The sequence below is a fragment of the Podarcis bocagei genome (assembly GCF_964188305.1).
Source record: "Podarcis bocagei genome assembly, chromosome: 8".
NCBI lineage: Eukaryota > Metazoa > Chordata > Lepidosauria > Squamata > Lacertidae > Podarcis > Podarcis bocagei.
Genome location: NC_138133.1, coordinates 93,647,613 through 93,669,640, shown reverse-complemented (window position 1 = coordinate 93,669,640; position 22,028 = coordinate 93,647,613). Strand labels below are relative to the sequence as shown.

The window sequence follows — 22,028 nt, the reverse complement described above, 5'->3', positions numbered from 1 at the left end:
GGAGGCTTTGTTGTTGTTGCTGTTAATTTTCAGTGGCTACCAGGGTCAGAAACCTCTGAATGCCGCCTGCTAAGGAGCACAGCAAGGAGTGCTGCGGCTGCTGCTGCTTTTTCCTCTGCTTAATGGACATGATAGGACAGGCGTGTACAACATGTGAGTTAAGGCGTGTCAGCTCTTCCATTACAACACTCCTCCGTAACGTTCCTCCTTTATTTATTTCTTTTTAATATTTTTGCAAAAGGTGCACATAATAGTCTTGGAACAGATCTCTGTTCCGATCTCGAATTTCACCAATAAGCTTTAAAAAGGGAAAGTGTGAGGCTTGGGAAGCATTTTTTTAAAACAAAATAATTTTTTTTTATTATTTCCTATTACACTTTGGGGTGGATGTGTATACAAAAAGTGGAAATTGTGGCCTTTGATTAAGCATTTTTATAACTATCCAATTTGTCTCAAGTGTTTGAGCTGCCTCTGAAGGGCTTGTTGTTACTCCTGTGTGTTTACTTGAGATCAGGAGTCCTTCTGAGGAGCACATAAGGGTGGGAGTCCACTCATTTAGTTAGGACAGAACGAAGCAAGTTCCATGGAGCCTTAAGGTGGAGGGGGACAATGAGTGTGGGAGGCGGATGCAAGGAGTGCAGGGGACTCCTGCAACTTCCTTTAATCACTGCATAGAAGAGGGAACTGCTGTGCCTTGGGGGGGGGGGCAGCTTGATGGAGAGCCCTCTCACTTGAAATCCGGCAGACACCGTTCCTGCTATGTTAAAACTGTTTTATTTGAGAAAGTCTTTGCACCATGAATGTTGTTCTGATGTTTTAATCTATGATGTCAATCTGTGTTTTAAATTTTGTAGACTGTATGTTTCCATTTTAAAAACTGCTTTGAGCCCCGGATTCAATGAAAAGCAGGCTATAATATTTTTAAAGTAAAAACACAAGCTTTTGGAAGTGTAGCTGATCATGCCATCTGAAATGCCCTCATCCACCACTAAAGCATAGCAGCCCCCTCCTCCTTAGCATCTGGCCACGCGGGAAAAAGAGGGATACCCTGTGCAGCTTCGCTCAAGCAAGTTCCAAGTTCCACTGCTCTCAGGCTCTTGGGCAAGTTACATGTCTCTGAGTCCCACCACTTTGCCTTCTGTGAAATGGGCTTTGATAACTGGATCATCACAGCAGCAAATGCCGCTAGCTTTTCCCACCATGACCCCTGGTCACCCCTAGTGCTTACCGATAACTGCTGCCACATCTGCTGCCTGGCCAGGCCCATAAAGCATTCAGTGCCCTGTCTGAACTGGGAGCCAATGCAGCGCCTTCTTAAGGACTGGCAGCAGGGACATCATGGAGCCCCAAAGGCTCAGGGCAGAGAGCCATGTCAGAAACTGCTGGATCCTGCCCACCTTCCCCTTCCTTCCTCCCGCCCGTCCGCCTGCCTTTGGGCTCCTGCCAGCGTCCTTTCCCCACAGCCCCCTTCCTGATCTCTCACCTGCTGTGCCGCCCGGATCATCCTGCGCGCTTCCTCCTTGATGCTGGGGTTGTCTGGGGGTGGGGGCTGCACCAGAGTGGTCACCTCCGTCCCTCGAAACCCAAAGACCATAGGCCAGCCCAGGTCCAGCTCTGGAACGGCCAGGTCAGAGTTCATGGGCCAGTAAGTGCCAGAGGAGCCGTCCATGTCTGTGTCGTGGGGGCCGGAGTCTGTGCTGCCACCCCCGCCCTCCTGATGGGCATACTGGGGCTTCTGGATGTGCTGGGTGATGTGCTCCACCTCCGAGGGGCAGAGGAAGTCCGGGGCACCCTCTTCGGCCAGGAAGCGGTGGTAGTTCTCCTCCCCGTCCTCGGCCAGCGTGTCCAGAGCGAGGCGGTAGTACTCCTTGTAGTGGGGTGGGAGGTAGTTGGGGTCCAGGGGGTTGTCGCCCTGCGAAGAGCTCTGAGACCGGCGAGCCATGGCGACAGATGGGGGCACTGCGGAGGGAAGAGGCAGCCGTGTCACAGCAGAACAGGCCCAGGGCGACTCACAAAACGTGCCACTGTCCCCTCCCTCTTAGGGTGGGATCCTAAGAGCAGGACAAAGAATTCTGAAATGGGTCCGTATCTGCTTTTTAGGTAACTATAATTTTGGCATAATTCCATGAGACAGATATTTTACTCACAGAAAGGATGACCCTCAGTCCCCTAATCAATGACTTAGCTACTGCTTCTACACACTGTTTGCAAAACTCAACAGGGAGTGCATCTGGCCACAACTACGTCCCCGTTCAGCTCCCTGGCAATTCATTTATGCTATTTTTAAGATCTGTATCCTAATTTTCTTCATAAAATAAACTCAAAGATGCTTATAAAAGCCATAAAGTACATAAATGCATGAATGCCATAGTACATAAAATACACAAAAGCCATAAATGCACCTTATGCATACAATACACAGAGTTCCAAATTACTAAAATAATTTTCATTCATAAGTACCAAGAGCAAGATATAGATATTCAGTATAAAATGGGGATACAGATTGATGGGAGCATTGCAAGAAGTTGGACTGGATGACCCCTGGGGGTCCCTTCCAACTCTAATGTTCTGTGGTTTTATTATTCTATCCTGGATGGTATGGAGAAAGAGGAGGGCAGAGAGCACGTCTCCCTCCCTCTCCTAATCCAGCATCCGGCAGGATCCCCCATGACAGAACCTCCCAGCAGGGGGGAGGCAGCTTCCTCCAGTGTAGCCGGCCCAGGAGGGGCAGAGGGGCAGGCCCAGGTCTCGCCTGACACAGGGGCTCTTCCTGACTATTGTGCATATAAGCAAAACCACACAAAGCCAGAATGGTCTTCATGGGAGGTAGAAGAAGCTCTGCAACGGAACTTGAGTCGAGCATGGATATTAAAGCATTTTAGATCTTAAAAGGAAAATAATAGATATGAAAAAATATATGAATGACAATGCAAAAATAATTGAATGGGAAGCAAAATTGATCAAAATACCAAAATTATTGTGGAACTATCAAGTCAGATGAATGATTTGGTAACAAAAAAGTGGAATTAACAAAAATAGTCCAAGACCTTAAATGCAAGTCCCAAAATCTATAAGAGGCAGCTAAGACGACCCAGAATGAGAGTAAGGAAGTGAAAAGGGAGTGTGACAAGATAAAAAAGAGACCGCAGAACTGAAAGAAACACAGGAAGCAGCACTGGATGCAATAGCAACATTACAGATGCAAAGGAGGGGGAGGATTTAAAGATTCAGAGGTGTCCCAGAGGAGCAGATTGAGGAGAAAGTTACGAAAGAGTTGGCCAAGAGGTTAGATTTGGATGAACAGGTGACGTCTCAAGGTATAGAAAAAATATTCAGAATTAGATTAAGTGTAGCTAGCCAGAGCTAATAAGTGGCCTGGTGAGTGCCTGGTATCCTTTACATCAATTGACATCAGAGACAAAGTGCTGCAAATGAACAATAAAAGGAAACTGAGAATAGATGAAAGAGACATTGTCATTCTTAAGGAAAACCCTGTTAGGCTTTGGAAAAAGAGACAGCTACAAACCTCTTGCTGAAGCCCCAAATGCAAACTCTATAGTTTACAGAATTCCCAGAGGATATCTCCTCCTTTTTTAAAGGAAAGAGACGAAGGTGCTTGATGGCGGAAGACACCAACAAATTCTGGAGGAAGTATTAGAAGGAAATGAGAGGGGGAAAACAACTAGTGGGAGGAGTGGACGACACGGACGTGGCAACGTCAACAGAAGGAAATTAAAGAGAGAGATTGGACAAAAGGAGTGATTTAAGCATCACTCAAGGGCGTTAATAAATTGTTTATATTGTGTATTTACTGTTTTTATTTCTGTGAAGTGAAGATACATTAAAGTATGAACTAAAGTATGAAGTATTGCCACCGGGAATGTAAATGGACTTAATGATAAAGCCAAGAGAATCAGAGTAGAACATATCCTAACTAAACAAAAATGGGAAGTGATATGGGAAGAAATTGGGAAAAATGAAAAAGAATTATTTAATAACACGGACAGTGAACTAATCAAACAAAATATTAAAATGCTCCAGACACAATTCTCGATGATTATTAACCAAGAGATTGAATGGAAAATCAAGTTGCTAAAACATGGAAGCTTTAAGTTTGCAAATAAACCTGGCAAACTATTAGCTTGGCAACTTAAAAAACAAAAGCAGAATGAAAGGATCATAAACAAAATTAAAATCAGAGAAAAGAGTAACAGATGACCCAAGGAAATAAACAGAAGTTTTGTAAGTTTTTACAGAGAGCTATACAGGGAGGGAACAGAAAATCACGACAAAAAAGAAGAATACCTAAAGCAGAACAACTTACCAAAGATTCTAAAGGAGAAAATCAGCCTCCTAAATTCTCCTATTACCGCATTAGAAGTTCAACAGGCAATTTAAAAAGCGAAATCAGGGAAGCCCCTGGGCCCAGATGGCCTACCCGCAAGCTATTATAAAAAGCTAGAAGAACCCCTATTCCAACCATTAAAGGATATGATGAACAACATAGTAAAAACTGCCGGAATCATGGACAGAAAGTTTTATAATCCTATTTCCTAAGCAGGGAACTGATCTAACAATTGTCTCAAACTACCGGCCAATTTCCCTTTTAAACAATGATTATAAATTATTTGCCGACATACTTTCGGAAAGACTGAGAACAATTCTTAAATACAACATTCACGAAGACCAGGCCGGCTTTCTCCCTGGACACCAGATGCAAAATAACGTCAGAAATGTTATCAATGTGTTGGAATACTTAGAAATCAGAATTGACAAACCAGCAGTATTAATGCTGGTTGACACAGAGAAAGCCTTTGATAATATCTCATGGAGATTCATGAAAAGAATGATGCAACTAATGGAGCTTGGTGAACAGTTTTGTAAAGGAATTGAGGCTATATACTCTGATCAACAGGCCAAGATTATTATCAATGGCAACATTACAGAAGACTGTGTAATAAGAAAAGGGACAAGGCAAGGGTGTCCGCTATCCCCACTAATATTCATTCTGGTAATGGAAATGCTGAATAAAAGAATAAGGGAAGACCAAAACATAAAAGGAATAACATTAGGAGAGAAAGCATATAAACTAAAGGCGTTTGCCAATGACCTTATTATAATGACAGAGAACCCAAAAGAAAGTTTATTAAAGGTATTAGAAATGAATTTTGGATAGACAGTACAAACTGAGAGCATTTGCAGATGACTTAGTATTGACTTTGCAGGAGCCAGAATCTAGTGCTAAAAGGGTTTTAGAACTGATTCAAGAATTTGGTCAGGTCGCTGGGTTTAAACTGAACAAGTCAAAAACCAAGGTTTTAGAGAAAAACTTAACACAAACCGAGAGAGAGAGGTTTCAGAATATGACAGGTTTAACAATGGTCAAGAAAGTTAAATACCTGGGGATCAATATGACAGCAAAAAAATGGGAACTTATTTAAAGATAACTATGAAAAATGCTGGGGCGAAGTGAAAAAAGATATAGAAATATGGTCAAATTTGAAACTTTCTTTGTTGGGCCGTATCGCAGCTATAAAAATGAATGTATTGCCGAGAATGCTGTTTTTGTTTCAGGCATTGCAAATCGTAGACAAGATGGATTGTTTCAAGAAGTGGCAGAGAGATATTTCAAGATTTGTCTGGCAGGGCAAGAAGCCTAGAATAAAATTTAAAATATTAACGCATGCAAAGGAAAGAGGCGGATTTGCCCTGCCAGACCTTAAACTTTATTATGAATCAGCAGCTTTTTGCTGGTTGAAGGACTGGCTGCTTCTTGAGAACACAGACATTTTGGATTTGGAAGGTTTTAATAATGTATTTGGATGGCATGCATATCTGTGGTATGATAAGGTCAAAGCGCATAAAGCATTTAAAAACCATATTGTTAGGAAAGCATTGTTTAATGTTTGGATAAGGTACAAAGATTTATTGGAAAATAAAACCCCAAGGTGGCTGTCACCGATGGAAGCGAAAGCTCAGAAAAAGCTCAATATGGAGGCTAAATGGCCGAAATATTGGGAAATTTTGGAACAAGATGGAGATAGATTAAAATTGCAGAGCTTTGAGAAACTAAAGAATAAAGTGCGAGATTGGCTCCATTATTATCAGATAATGGAGGCATATAATTTGGATAAGAAAATTGGCTTCCAGGTGGAAAAATCAAAATTAGAAACAGAACTGTTAGAACCCAAAATTAAGAATTTGTCAAAGATGTATAACTTGCTGTTGAAATGGAATGCTCAGGATGAAACGGTTAAATCTGCTATGATTAAATGGGCACAAGATGTTGGACATGACATCATGTTTGCTGACTGGGAACAGTTGTGGACCACAGGTATGAAATTTATCATTTGCCCGATAATAAATGCTGGAAATGTAAAGAAAATGAAGGCACATTCTTTCACCTTTGGTGGACGTGCCCAAGGATTAAGGCTTTCTGGGAGACGATATATAATGAACTGAAAAAGGTATTTAAATATACCCTTTTGAAGAAACCAGAGGCCTTTCTTCTGGGCATAGTTGACCAATCGGTGTTAAAGAAGGACAGAACTTTCTTTATGTATGCCACAACAGCAGCAAGAATACTTATCGCAAAATATTGGAAGACACAAAATCTACCCACTCTGGAAGAATGGCAGATGAAGGTGATGGACTATATGGAATTGGCTGAAATGACCAGCAGGATCCGAGACCAGGGGGAAGAGTCAGTGGAAGAAGACTGGAAGAAATTTAAAGATTATTTACAGAGACATTGTAAAATTAACGAACTTTAGAATAATGTTGGATTAAATTTAAGAGGTTTCTAGCTGTAATGGGTTAAAAGAATATGAAAAAATGGGTTTATAGAAGTAAAATTTCAAGGTCATAAAAATTTAAGAATAAAGGTTTGGGTAGGATAAAGAGGGAAACAAATTGCTGAGCTAATAAACTGAATTGGAATACAAAAAAGAGAGGTATGAGGGGGTCCAAGAAACAAGTAAACGAAAAATAATGGCTGTATTTTTTCTTTTTTGTTTGTTTTATCCCTTTTTTGTAATGTAAAAATCTTAATAAAAATCTTATAGGGAAAAAAAATAGAAAGGAATTTTGGGTAGGTAGTGGGGTTCAAATTAAACAGTTCTAAAACAAAGCTCTTGGTCAAGAATCAAACTAAACAGGAAAGAGATGATCTAGAACAAGCATGGCCAAAGTCCAGCCCACCGGTCGAACCCCATAACTTAGGGGTAAAATGGTAAAAAAAGCCCAAAAACTTAACAACTTCAATCAAAAAAAAAAAAAAAGCTCAACAACTTTGGTTGGCCTTCAGGCATGTTACTTCATCAAATCTGGCCCTCTTTGGGAAAGGTTTGAGCACCCCTAATCTAGAAAATGTCTCGAACTTGAAGATCTGCAAAAAGAGAAAATATTTGGGAATATGGATCTTGGCAAAAAAGAATAACCTATTTCAAGATAACTACACTAAGACCTGGATGGAGATAAAAAGAAATCTAGAAATACAGAGCAGATTAAATTTATCTTTCTGGGGGAGAATATCCTCCATTAAAATGAATGTTTTACCAAAAATGCTTTTCTTATTTCAGACGATTCCTGTGATTGGGGAAACAGGCAACGAGACATCTCAAGATATATCTAGCAGGGGAAAAACCCCAGGATTAAACACAAATTATTAATTGATTTTAAAGAAAGAGGAGGCTTTTCCCTGTCAGATTTAAAACTCTACTATGAGGCAGGGTGTCTCTCCTGGATCAGGGAATGGTGTATATTACAAAACACAGACCTTCTAGATATGGAAGGGCATGACAATCACTATGGCTGGCATGCCTACTTAGGCTACAATATGGTCAAGGTACACACAAAAATTTTAAAACCACATTATAAGGAAACCCCTATATATGATTTGGGCAAAATACAAAGGTCTGCTCAAACCTAAAAATCCATGTGGATATTGCCCCAGAAGCACTGGCAGTGAAGAAAAAAAATATGAAAGGGAATTGGCCAACATATAAAGTATTGTTAAAAGAAGAAGAAAATCAGTTGAAATTTTAAAAAATCGAAGAAATCAGGGCACACTTGTCAGGTTGGTTACAATATCACCAACTTCATGAGATATTTAAACTCAACGAAAGAAATGGCTTTGAGACAGAACCCTCCAGATTGGAAAAAGAACTGAAGCTCTCTCCAAAATGGACCGGCTCCTCCTTGACTGGGAAGTCAAGGAAGAGGAGGCAAAATCAGTAATGGTTAAATGGGCTCAAGACTTTAGTCACAACATCCCTATGGATGCCTGGGAAAAACTATGGAAGGTAGACATGAAGTTCACCGCATGTTACGCTTCAAAATAATATTTTATGAAGATGCAATTCTGCTGGTACTTAACGCCACTAAAATTATCTAAAATGTATAGAAATACCTCGAGTAAATGTTGCAGATGTGGGGAAGTGGAAGATTCAATGCTACATATGTGGTGGAACTGTAAGAATATATAGGAATTTTGGGGTGTCATTTACAACAAGCTCAAAAAGATGTTTAAGGTTTCCTTTATAAAAAAACCCCGGAGGCTTTCCTCCTGGGGATACTAGGCACAGATATACCTAAAAAAGCAAAGGAAATATTCTTGTACGCCACGGTAGCTGCAAGAATATTAATCGCCACAAATTGGAAAGGAGAACTTGTTTTGAAAATTAAGGAATATTGTAATAGCATGATGTCAATGGCAGGCCTTTGAATGACTTCTGTGGTAGGGTGGATAATGATTAAGGAAAATTAACAAAAGAAAATGAATAGTGCATTAGATTGAATAAGCGATGCATGATGGGGTGATGGGAAGTCGCTATAGATGTAAGAAGAATTCAATGTGATTTGATTTAATTACCGGTACTACAACTGTTTTCTTTTTTCTGGAAAAAACTTTGTTGTTTCTTTTTAACTTCAATAAAGCATAAAAAGAAGTTAAGCAGCGACTGGAATGGTTCTCCCTGCCCCCCCCCCCGTCACCCCACTCTGGAGGCCTCTGGCTGCAGCAGCCACTGGGGCAGCAGGTCTCAAGGTTGAGCTTTCTTTCCTCCTTGTTCCCAATGGAGCTCTTCCTTCCCCCTTCTTCCCTGGCAGTGAGAAGGGCGCCATTTTGTGGTCCACCTCAGGTGTTTAAATGTATTGGGCCAGCCCTGCCAGTTGGGCCATGCTGCCCCCTGTGCCCACCAGGGGAATGGGGAGGTTGCATGAGGACTCCTGCAAGCTCTCAGTCAGCCCTTCTGGATGGGGTGGGTGGGTTTTCCTGCTCTCCCACCCCTTTTAATGTATTATTTTAATTTTCTGCATAAAGTCGTCATTGTGTATGAAAAACCAGAATAAGGTGAGATCTGGCTGTATGTGAATTACAAGAGAGAACTCTGGTTGGCGTGTGAGTCCCTGGGGCAGGGGGCTGTGGGTGAGGGCGGGTGTCCAGCAGGGGGGGCGTCACCACCAGCCCTCCTCCTTCACTGGTGCCTCAGGTCCATATTTCTCTTCTGATCCGGTTCAGAGTTCTGCCGCTCCCACCCCATTTCACTGCATGCTGACGCTGGCATCTCCTGCCATATACCAGGTGGGGTCTGTGAACGCCCCTCAAGGGCAGAGGTCCATATTCTAGCGTCCTGTCCTGGTCCACACATCTCAGAGCCACAGTTCTGACAGTCCGTGGGGCTCCCAAGGCTTCCCAGACTGGAAGATGCAAGGCAAACTGGTTCCCTGACTGCTCCATGGAGAATTTGTGGGGCCCATTTGGACGTCACAGCACTGAGACAAGCACAGCACAATTTTAAAACTGGAAAGTTAGGGGGATGAGATGGAGTCCAAGTCTGCAGCAACAGTCACCTTTTTTCAGCTGAAGGCAGTTCTCCATTTGCTTTCCATCACTGTTGGCTCTATTGGCCTCTGAGCACACCAGGTCGTCTACTACTACTACTACTACTACTACTACTACTACTACCACCACCACCATCATTTCTCTACCGCCCTTCATCTGAGGATCACAGGGCAGTTTACAATACTTTTGCTTCTGAATGGCCCAGGGAGAGACAGGCATATAATGTTGACATACAAATGACCCGGGGGCTGTTCCAAGAGGGTCCAGAAAGGTTTCGCTGTTCTTCCAGCGAAAGTGCCCCCACCTGTCTCTTATCTGCTCACGCCGGCTGAGGTGGCTCTTGGACATGTTCAGATTCAGCTCCTTACAAGGGAGGGAGGCAAAGGGGGGGGGTGAGGGGACCAAGTGGCAAGTTGGGAGACAGTCAAAGCCGTTTTGAGACACTTTGGGCAGAATGTCCCCTTAGTTCAGATGGGAGGACTCAGTATCTTGAGCCCCCAATGGGAGGATCAGTAAGAACCCCCCCCCCCAAGCAAAACTCCATTTGTACTGGCTGGCACTGATTATCACATGCCCCACAGGACTGCTAAATATGCCCCACAGGCTAAAGAGGAGCAAAGACTTCTGACTTCCTCCAAAGATCCCCACTGATTTATGAGGCGCTGCTTAGAGCCAGCCTCTTCTGGCAATGCACGGCTCACGTTTTTATTCTGAGGCTCCATTTCTGGTTTCAGCAATATGTGTATCGGGGAGGGGGGGATGCGCACTTTATTTGGCCAATGAGAAATGAACGTTGCTGTTTCATTAAAATTTCAAACCTTATGAACATCTTGTTCTCACCTGAACAGCCAGCTACATTTCCCCATGGCCCACCATAAAGGGGGAGAACTATACAGTGGTACCTCGGGTTAAGAACTTAACTCGTTCTGGAGGTCCGTTCTTAACCTGAAACTGTTCTTAACCTGAGGCACCACTTTAGCTAATGTGGCTTCCCGCTGCCGCCACTGTGCGATTTCTGTTCTCATCCTGAAGCAAAGTTCTTAACTCGAGGCAATATTTCTGGGTTAGCGGAGTCTGTAACCTGAAGCGTCTATAACCCGAGGTACCACTGTAGTACCACAGGGAGTGCATTCATGGTTAGGGGGCTTGCTTTTTTCTAACTAGAAGCCACACCTGTTCCACTTGCCATTAGCTAAAGGAAGCCCCATCCCTCACGCCTGCACCACCTGACCCTTGCCAAGGGTCTCCTGCCCTATGCCTTGCCCACCTCAGCAGCAGCCCAAAGGATGATGACTTGACTAGTGAGGTGAGGCGAGAATATGCTCCGGAGAATATTCTCCACAAACTATAAATTCTAATGTAAGAACCAGTTTTACACCCCACATTTTAAAAATCTAGTAAATAATAAGTCAAGCTGTGATACTGCCAGTGTAAGTAATGAATAATGATTTTTTAAAATTCAGTTACATTACTGAGCACTTTGTCATTCACCATTGGCAGTTCTGAAATGTGAGCTACAGAAAACATTTTTTGTTTGTTTTAAAAATGCTATTCATTTAATTTGGTGAACATTTTACTTCGTATGTGTCAGGGGTTCAGGAGCAGAGGCGAGGGCAAGGGAGGAAACAGAGAGCGAGGGGGAGGAGTCCGAAGGAAAGATGAGCGATGACGACGACCCGAGATCTCCGAGTCTTTCCAGTGAATCGGAAGATTCACAGAAAGGAGCGCCAGTGGCCAGAGCGAGGGGGGAGATCAAGGGGACACCCCAGGAAAAAGGGACAAAAGGGGGTTCAGAGAGCAGCAGTTGGAAATCGGGGCCAACGTCCCCAACAGAGCGCAGTGAGGAGGAAGGGCGCCAGGTATCGGGATCCGGCGACTCGCCGCAGGGGGGAGGGCATGAGTCAGGAGTGGCCACACCCCCATCGGGGAGCGAAGGAACGGTCAAGCGGAAAGTGGGAGGTTGGGCGCGCGCGCCAAGTTCAAATGCACAGGAAGGCGGCAGAGTAAGCAGCCCGGAAAGGGAGCCAGGTCCTAAAGCCCGGCGCAAGGAGGCAGGAGGGTCCGGGTCAGCGTCAGAAGAATCTCGGAAGGAAGAGACCACGGGGGGCAGAGGGACCCAGAGAAGGAGGGGAAGGCGGAAAAGGTGGAGTAAGGCGAGGTTATTAAGTTGGTGTACAGGAGGCGGGGACTCAGACGGAGCTTCGCCGGTCTAGCTGATAAGACGTAGGGCTGCCTGCGGCAGTTTGAAATTGGAAACTGTAACTCAATAAAGACTTTTATAAAGTGAACGCTGGCTAACGTGATCCTCTGTGAGCTAGGATCTGGAAGCAGCCCTGACAGTATGTATTTCAACTATATGCAATAGCCTTTTTTCTATTTTGGTGTGACCTTATTCTTAGCAATTCTTGGCCATACAGTGACTATACATATTTATTTTTTACAGAAGGTAGTTTTAATGCTTTATACACTTAAAGTACCTAGGCCTATGTGTAACAGGATGTGAGGTGGCCTTGATTTAAACAGTTGACATTTCTATATTTTTATTTACTGCCAGTAACTGGTTTTTGCAGTGCCATTCAATGGTACATGGTGATATTTATCAGAGACTGACATACTGAAATATATTATCATATAATGATAATGTATTTAATGTCAATGGCTTCTTTTTTATATGTATGCATATAGTTTTATTTAACAAGCTGTGTTTTAGTCACCAAAACAGTTACTGTGTTAGAACTATCAGAAGCACAAGACAGCCTATTACTGAATTTACTTGTATCAAACCTTAACATGCCAATTGTATTTTTTGACTTGTCCTATAACATGTTCATGTTCTAATGGAAGAATAAAATATGATTTAACTACTGAGTTTCCTCATACAAAACCTTAACATGACAATTACTGGTGCCATCACCTTATTATATCATTTTCAATGCATTAAAATGAATATTCTCCTATTTTAAATGAAAATTCACCAATATTCTCATTGATTGAGAATATTCTCAAGAATATTCTCCAAAAGATTATTCTTGAGAATTTAACATCACTAGACTTGACCAACAGCCCATTGCTCATGCAGCGGCTTCCCTGGCCATGCACTGGCCAGCTGCCCCCCCCCCAAAAAAACTCCTCCATTCCTTTCCTGTGTTCCCAGAAGCCTCTCAGACCTTGCCATCTCCAGTGCACTTAAGACTGGGAGCTCCAGGTTTTCCTCAGTGCTCAGTGTTGCTGGCACTAAATGTACACCCAGTGAGAAAGGAGGGGTGTTGGGGTGGGGACACACAAAGCGCAGCCCCTCCTGATTTTGGCTGCTCACCTTCCAGCTTGCCAAGAACAAGAGGAAACTGCTGAGCTCCAGGCTCTTGGGGGAGCCAAGCCAACGCCGAGCGCTGAAGGCAAGCTGCAGAGGGTGCCCTGTGCCCACCGGAGGGGACCCGCCTGGCTTTGCTGACTGGGGTCCCGCTGGCCTTTGTGCTTCAGGGCGGCTTCCCTCAAGCAGAAAGTCTCCTTCCGCCCCTGGCTTGGCTACCTGCTCTGGCAAGTGATGGTCCTGGCAGCCCCTCCGCCAGCCCCAGAGCCCGGGCTCTTGCCAGGGCCTCGTCCGCTGGGCTCTGGAGCTGCTCCTTCCTGTCCCGGCCTGCACCAGCAGGGCCTGTTGCTACGTGCTGCAGCTGCTGCGGCTGGTTCCCAGCTCCACCGGGTGCTCCCTTGTGAAACTGGCTTGGCAGCTTCAGACACACCCAGCTGCATGGAAACTGAGAGAGAGGGTGGGGTGGGGGGAGGCAGCCCTTGGCTGGGCCCAAGCGCAGCCAGAGAGAGGATCGCTGGAAGCCAAAGGATGGCCTCCCCTCACACCTGCCTCCAGGGGTGCGGCTGGCTGGCCTCAGCAGCTGGGGGAATCTCCTGACCCAGCAAGTCAAGCTTCTTCAGGAATACAGCCTGCCTTGGAAAGGCCAACTTGCCAGCAAATGCCACTGCCCCACAGAACACAGGCGGGCCCCTGGTGGCCGGAAACCCCCCAGTCCCAGCACAGCACCAAAACGCCCCCCTCCCAGGTGAGGGTGGTCCTGCTTGGAGCTCAGGCTGCCCTTGAGCTCTTCATCCGAAGATGAGACATAAGGACATCAGGCCAGTGTCCCATCCAGGCCACCATCCTGCTCTCACAGGGGCCAGCCTTCTGCCCTTGGGCTAGGGACATGGTAGGCATGGGGTGGGCAGCTGCCTCGCCATCCTTCCAGCAATACATGTGCCAGGGCTGCCCCTGGGAGTGCGAAATTCAGCGCCCTGCTCTTCCTCTGAGGTAGGAGGCCAGGGAAGCACGTCTGCCTTGCTCTGAGCAGGGGGCTCATGGAGCGCGCCCCCCCCCCGCTGGGCCTTTCCCCCACAAACACAGCCCTGCATTCTTCTGGGTGCTACTTCCTGTGCAGCCACATGCTCTCATACCCCTCTCTTAGAAATCCCCCCAAAGGGGGGCAGAGCCCCACTTCCCACCAAGCAGGGGCGTGATGGGCAAAGGGGGAGTGGGACGCCACAGGACTGTTCCAGACCCTCTTACATGAGGGTCTTGGGGAAGCAGCTGGTGGCCAGACAGAGACCCCCGTGGGAGAAGCAGACCCCTCTCCGCCTTCCTCAGACACGAAATGAGCTCACCCCGCACCTCTGAAGCCAATGGCCTGAGCGGGCCTTTGCTTGGGTGCCTGCATAGAGAGGGAAGAATTATCCCAAGGCCACGTTAACCACAGAGTTTCCAGGCAGCCATGACACATATAACTTCTCCATTACTTTAGAGGCCTCCGCCTACATTCTGTGGACACATTTGAGGCTTCACATTTCAAAGGCTGGTGCAGAATTTGGCACCTTAACCACCTCAGCTTTGGGTTTAACACAACAAGTTGCTAGTCCCCAAGGAAACGCGGGCTTTTATGAAGGGGGTGCACACTTCCCTCTTGTTCTGGGGCTGAAGGGGCACAGTCTTGGTCACCCACCAGGCTCCTCCCACCCAATGACTGAGAGCAGGATAAGAGCAGCCTCCTGGCGGGTGGTGGGCAAGGAGTAGGGGGCCAGGCCAAAGTGGGAGCCCTTGCCAAGTTCCCTGTAATGGTCGGGTGTCCCTCCTTTCAGCTCCTGATGCAACCAAGAACCTGGCCAGCAAATAAATAAAGCCACAGAGGACCCTGAAGAGGAAGCAGCGCTCACAAAAGTGGATGCCCAGCTTCTCACAAACAGCAGGTGAGGCAGCCAACCTGCCTTTGCCTCGGTCACCCCACTCTTATAAGACAAGACAGGTTGGCTCCTCTGTGCCAATAAACAAATACAGCCACCTGGAGAGCACTCCCTCATGTGCAGCTGGAGGTGGGCTGCTAGCAGGACCAGAAGGCAGCCCTGTTCTCCCTGCCTGTGATTCCCAACAACTGGCCTCCTCCTCCTCCTCCATCCTCTTGGAAAGCCATCCAAGTTGGGGGCCAAAGCTACACCTTGCAGGAACCCATTCAATACTGCGATGCAAAAAGTACCTCCTTTCGTACGTCCTGAAATCTTCCAACATTTGGCTGCACTGGACAACTCCAAGCTCCAGTTTTAAAACAGATGAAGACCTCTCCCTATTCACTTCCTCCCAATGCACATAATTTTATACCCCTTGTTCAAATCTACCACTACTCCCCCTTCGCTAGAAAGCCCCAAATATTGCAACCTTTCCTCCTAGAGGACTTGCTGCACCCCCACTCTTTTCTTCTCTTTTCTTTTAGAATATTTTTATTAAGTTTTCAATTTTACATTTCAAAATAAACATTTTACAAACTTCAAAATATCCAAAGACTTCTCTTCTTCTCCTTGCATGGTTCATTTTACATATCATATGTTCCTGCATATTTTACTATAACCATTGAAATCCGTTTTCCACTTTTACATCAATCAAATATTATATACACTGTTGAATTTCTCTTAATGCTGCCTGCGTTTTCAGCTGTGTAGTTATTTCCCATATATTCAATAAATGTTTTCTACTCTTCTTTAAATATATGTCCTTCTGGCTGTCCTATTCTATGTGATAAATCTGCAAGTTCTGCATATTCTATCATCTTAAGCTGCCAATCCTCTTTAGTTGGGACCTTGCTCACTTTCCATTTTTAGGCTAACAAAACATGGGCCGTAGTTGTTGCACACATAAATAACCTTTTCTGACACCTAGGAATTTCTGTCTAGATTATTCCCTGTAAAAAGGACTCAAGTTTTTTTTTTGGGGGGGGAAATAATCTTAAACATTTTTTCAACTCATTATAAATCATTTCCCAATATACTATTACCTTTCTACATGTCCACCTCATATGAAAGAAGGTTCCCTCTCACCCCACTCTTTTCTGAACCTTTTCTAGTTCCACAATATCCAGTTCCACAAAATATCCTTTTGACTACCTCACAACACAATCCTAAAACGTTACTTTTAAAAATTGAAATTGAAAACCAAGCATAAAACAAAATCATCACACAACACATGTATGAAATACTGGTGTGGAGCATAGACAAAAAGGTGGCCAAATAGATCTGTAATACATTCTAGACTTTGGGTCTAAGTGGTACCTTGGTTTAAGAACAGTCCGGTTTAAGAACAATTTGGTTTACAAACTCCGCAAAACCGGAAATAGTGTCCCGGTTTGTGAACTTTACCTCGGTCTAAGAACGGAATCCGAACGGTGGAAGAGCATTGGCGGCGGGAAGCCTCATTAGGGAAAGCTCACCTTGGTTTAAGAATGGTTTTGGTTTAAGAACGGACTTCCGGAACCAATTAAGTTCGTAAACTGAGGTAGCACTGTACTAGAAATTATAACTAAAAAAGTTAAAAAACCCATAGGGGGACTCTGTTTTCTAATCCGGCTACACAGGAGATGGCAACTGCTATGTTGGCTCCCAAAGGGGCACAAATGCAATGGGGCAGAATGGGGCCTTCCAAGCAGTCAGCTCAGGTTGGCTCCAAAGTGTGCAACGTGTGCATTTTGCAGCTCTCACCAAGACAGAAAACTGGTCTTAACTTCAGGCAATGGCTCCTCTTGCGTGAATCTCCCCCTGCCCGTGACAGTCTCTGTGGAAGTCCTGCTCCAAAATGCATCTTGCAGGGGGGCGAGTGGGAGGGTCTTGGGAGCAGCCCCAATGCTCAGCCCAGCCCGTCTCTGCTCTCGCCTGGGGCGACTAGGACACTGGCAACCAGCTGGTGACCTCTAGCGCAGGCTGCTCAGGTTGGCTTTTCTTATTGTTTTGTGATTGTTTTTCTATCATTATACCCATTTCTTGTTTCAATTCAAAAATTAAATTACACTCAAGACACCACTACGGTGGGCCCTGTTCATTCAAAGTTAGCCAGAGCAAAATGACGTGGGGGGGGGGGAGAGAAAGCAGGTGAGGGGGCTTCACAGGTGCCTGCAGCGGGCAGCCCCCCCCTTCTTCCCTCCTCCTCCATCTTGGGAGACAGACCCACCATTCTCCCACTTCTCTGGCTAGAAGCTGAAGCCCAGGTAAAGTGTGTGTGTGGGGGGGGTTGTTCAGAGGAACACTGGCCTGCAAATGTTTTGGGGAGCCCTGGCAAGCAGGGGGGGGGGTCCGATGACCCCCAGGGCCAGCTTTGCTGCTGCTCAGCCAGGCTCTGCTGGCTTGAGGCTGGGCAGGCGGGGGGGGGGCGCACCCAAGCGGGCCCACCTGCCCTCCTCCCGGGACAGCTCCTGCCCTGGAAGTGCGGAGGCCAGGAAGGAAGGAAGGAGGCAGGCAAGCAAGCAGTTCCTCCTCCTCCTCCATAGAATCGTGGTTTGGCAGGGAGCCCCAGGGTCATCCAGCCGAGCCCCCTGCCCTGCAGGCCTCACAACTCCAGCATCTCGGACAGGGGCCCCCCCACCTCCGCTTCCCGAAGTGCCGCTTGACCCGAAGTCGGCGGAGAGAGGAAGGCGCTGCGCGGAGCCCCGGCCGGGAAGCTTTGGGCCGCTCCCGGGAAGGGCAGGCGGGGCGGCGGCGAGCTTCGCCGAAGCGCGGCCGCACCCAGCTCGCCGGGCCAAGCACCTGCCGGAGCCCGGCCCCGCACAGGGCTCCGCGGTCGCCGGGCCCCGAGGGGCGAACGAGCCAGCGCCGGCACGCCGAACGGCATGTGTCGGGACAGGACCCGGCACTCCCAGCCGGGGAACCTGGCGCCCCTCCGGCCTCCCGGGACCCGGCGGAGGAGCCCCGACAGACCAGCCCCGCGGCCCTGCCCAGCCCCCTTCCCGGGAGGGGGGCGGACACCCCCGCGCCGCACCGGCCTCCTGCTCCCGGCCTTGGCCCCTCGAGAGCGCCGCCCGTCCGCCGCGGACCTCGGCCCGTCGCCCATGCCGCGCGGCCCCGTTTCCCCGACGGCAAACCGAGACGCCGCGAAAGAGGGGCCCCGGGATCCGGCCCTTCCCGGCTGCCGCTCGGGCCGCGGCCCCACCGGGCGAGCCCCCTCGCCGGCCCGCCTGCTGGAGCGGCCAAGCGTCCGACGGCCTCGTCGGGGGCGCCCGCCTTACCTTGCCAGGTGAGCCGGGGCAGGCGCGGGTCCTCTTTCCGGCAAGCGGGCGGCGCTGCCTCTCCTCCCGCGACGCCTGATTCACCTCGGCGCGGGCGGGAGCCAAGCTCCACCCAGGGCAGCCGGGGCGCGGAGCGAAGTTGGCCGGCCAAGTCGGCCCGAGGGGGAGAGAGAGATAAGGCGCGCCTCCCTCCCTCGCTCGCTCGGCACATTCCTGATGCGCCGCCTCCGCCTCCCGCGCCTCCGCCCTCGCCTGGCCCTGCCCTGCCCGCGGGGGACGGGGCTTCGTGGCGGGCCCTCCCGCCTCCGGGGACCCCTCAAGCCGGACCCCGCTCGCCGGGCAGTCCCCGAAGGGGAAACCCCCTCGCGCGCTCCTGCCTAAGTTAGGCTGTCCTACAGGGAAAGTATTCCCACGTAGAAAGACGCGTGTCGGGCTCCGGTGGGGCGTCTCAGGGCGAGAGCACGCACGTCGTGGGGAGCCAACAATCCTGAGGCTGGGCGAGACTGCGTTTGCGAGGCTACCAGTCCAGCATTGCGGGGGGTGGACTAGATGAGCCCTGGGATCCCTTTTCACGTGCCCAGCGTCCCATTCCGCGAATCCTTCCAAAGGAGACCACGATTGTTCCCCTTTTCTACTTGCAATGTCTTTTTGTACTGGTTCAAGATCTCTCCTGCGGGCTCGGCGGCACGTGGGCCGAGGCAGCAGCCGGCCGGCGACGCCTTCCCGGGGCAGGGGATTCGAGCGGGGCTCCCGGGCGGGGCGCTTTCCGGGGCTGCCGGGTGGACCTGCTCGGGCGCCGTGACTCACCACCGGGCCAGCCCCGCCCCGCCGCTGGGGCGCCCGCGGGCGGAGCCAGCGCTCCTCCGACCTGGGCAGCAGGAGGCGCCCTTGCGCGGCCGGCGAGGCAGGCGGGCCCCTCCGTCCGCCAGGGCTCGGGCTGCTGCCGGGGCAGAGTCTCCGAAGGGCCGCTAAAAGGCGCCTCCTGCCGCACAGCCCCCAAGCTCGGAGGCCCCGCCTGGCTCGCGAAGGGGCTCCGCGGCAGTGGCGTCGCGTGGGTTGTCAGCGCCCGGGGCAAGGCAAGTAAGTTGCGCCCCCAACCCGTGGATTTGCGCCCCCTAACCCCCCAGATGTTGCGCCCGGTGCAGCCGGCCCCCCTGCACCCCCCCACGCTACGCCACTGCTCCGCTGCGCGGACACGGATGCCGCCGCCGCAGCGAGGCGGGCCACGTGCGCCGGTGCCCGAGCGAGAAACGGGACGCGCCCGAAGTCTCCCTCCCCCCTCCGCGCCCGGGAAGGGGCGTGGCCTCTCCGCCCGCCGGGCAAGCCGCGCATGCGCATTCCGCCCCTTTGGCCGTTGCCCGGCGACGCTGCGCGCGGCGAGGGAGGCGGGGAGGCCCCGGGAGCCCGGAGGGAAAGGCGCCGCGAGCGAGCCGTAGGAGGATGAGGATTGCTTTGGGCAAGACGAGGCGACTAACCCGTGTCAGAACCCCTCAGGAATGCGCTCTCCGTCCCCGGCGGGAGGCCAAGGACCCCGGGAGCCTTTCTCGCGGGCAGCTCTCCTGGGTCCTGGGCCCGCAGGACGGAGGGGCTTCGGGCGCCCGGGTCCGAAGCCGGAGCTCGGTGGGACGAGTGACCGGGCGGGCGAAGCGGGGCCCGGAGAGCTGCTTGGCGGGAGCAGCCCATGGGGGGTTAACCCGAGGGAGGGGCCCCTGGGCAAACTCAGGGCACAGGCCCATCGCCAGTCATGCTCCCTTCACAGCATCAGGGTTTCTTTATTAAAATAATTTTATTGTGTTTTTCATTTTTATCATAATAATATACCGGATAACAAAAAATAAGAATACAGTTCCCCAAATTCCCCCCACTTCCCTCAACTTCCTCTTCGGTTTGTTTTTTTTTTAAAGTATTACCTTCCCCTGCTTGCTTTATTATATCTTAATATTGAGTTCTTTGTATCAAATGTTGTTGTTCTCTTATCATTTTAACATCATCTTTATATTTTCTGTGTTTTGTTCATTGTAAGTGTTTACTCAAACCCTGCCACTGAGTCCATTTCTTTGCATTGTTTCTGTAGATACAACATAAATGGTTCCCGGTCTTATTTAAGGTCTCTATTGTCTTTGTCTCGGGGTCTTTGTGTTAGCTTTGCCATTTCAGCATATTCCATTGATTTTTGTTGCCATTCTTCTTTTGTTGGTATTTCATTGCTTTTCCATCTTTGGGCTAGCAGTATCCTGGCTGCTGTCATAGCATATATAAATAATTTCTTCTTCTCTTTTGGCAGATCTTGACCTGAAACACCTAATAAAAACGCTTCTGGTCTTTTAACAAATGTTATCATAAACATTTTTAAAATTTCATTATAAATCATATCCCAATAATTTTGAACTATCTCGCAATTCCACCACATATGAAAAAACGTTCCTTTTCTTTACATTTCCAGCACTTATTGTAGCCTGTTCTATATATTTTTGCAGGTGTGATATACCATCTATACATCATTTTCATATAATTCTCTTTTAACGATATACAATCAGTAAATTTTAAGTTCATTTTCCATATTTTCTCCTAGTCTTCCATTTGTATATTGTCCTAGGTCTTGTGCCCATTTAATCATTACAGATTTAACCTCCTCATCTTTTGTTTCCTATTCTAGTAGTAAATTATACACTTTCTTCAAAAGTTAGGTATTATCCTCTATTATTTCTCTTTGAAATCTAGAGATAGTATAACTAAATCCCTTCTTTTTGTCCTCTTTAAATACCTCATTCAACTGGCGATATTGCAGCCAATCATACACATGTTCTCTGATCTCTTTAAGAACTTGACAGCATCAGTCTTAAAAGCACAATAAAAATGGTCCAAGATCCAAAAGACTTTTTTTTAATGATATTTATTGAGAATTTAAAATTACAGAGAAAAAAGAAGGAAAAAAGATAGACAAAAAGAGGAATTGAACAATACAAGTCAATAAAACGAAAAAAAACCCAAAAAACAAAACACACAATACATCAAAATCAAAAGTAAACAAAAAATTTAAAAACAAATCCAATATTCCCAAATCTTTATCTTTCGTTAACTTGTTTCATCGACCTCCTCACACCTCCCTTTTTTGTATTCTAGTTATTGATTATCTCAGCAAATCCTTTCCATCTTTCACTATATTCTGTCATTAAATTACCTTAATTTATTTTAACCTTATCTTACCGTAAAAAGCCCTAAAGCTTAAAACTTAAAACTTATTTATACATAATTCCTTTTAGCATTTCTACTAAAGCCAAATAGTTTCATTCCAACATTTTTCCTAACACTCATTAATTTTACAATACTTCTCTAAATGAATTTTTAAACTTTCTTCCAATCTTCATCCATCGTCTCTTCTTCCTGGTCTCAGGTTTTGTCAGTCCTTTCTATCCCTTCCATCTAGTCCATCAACCTGGTGACCTTCTATCTGAGGCTCTTAAGTCTTTTCCATGTCCCTTCTGCAGGTCTTCTTCATGTTTATACCTGCACTTTACTTTGTCTTCTGCTGATCTTATTCTTAATTTCCTTCCTTTCTCACTGAGGGGTAGATCTCGGGGAGACTCCAACTTGACAATATCTTTATCCCTTCTCGACAGGTCAGCCCATTCTCCATAGTCAGCACTGAAATCCAAAAGATA

At 47.6% G+C, this 22,028-nt stretch overlaps 1 protein-coding gene across 2 annotated transcripts in view; it reads right to left on the bottom strand.

Annotated features, from left to right (window-relative positions):
• The window catches only part of FAM83H (family with sequence similarity 83 member H), a 28,287-nt gene extending 9,763 nt beyond the window's left edge, over nucleotides 1-18,524 (bottom strand). The window contains exons 1-2 of one of the 2 annotated variants that reach the window (XM_081205426.1): nucleotides 18,367-18,524; nucleotides 1,484-1,959 (exon numbers count right to left, since the gene is read on the bottom strand). In XM_081205426.1, the coding sequence (XP_081061552.1) occupies nucleotides 1,484-1,942 (459 nt within the window). In that variant the 5' untranslated portion in view covers nucleotides 1,943-1,959; nucleotides 18,367-18,524. Of the gene's footprint in view, nucleotides 1-1,483; nucleotides 1,960-13,160; nucleotides 13,179-18,366 lie in introns of those variants that run through there. The other variant, XM_081205427.1, reaches the window with a different exon arrangement.
• Nucleotides 18,525-22,028: the final 3,504 nt, after the last annotated feature.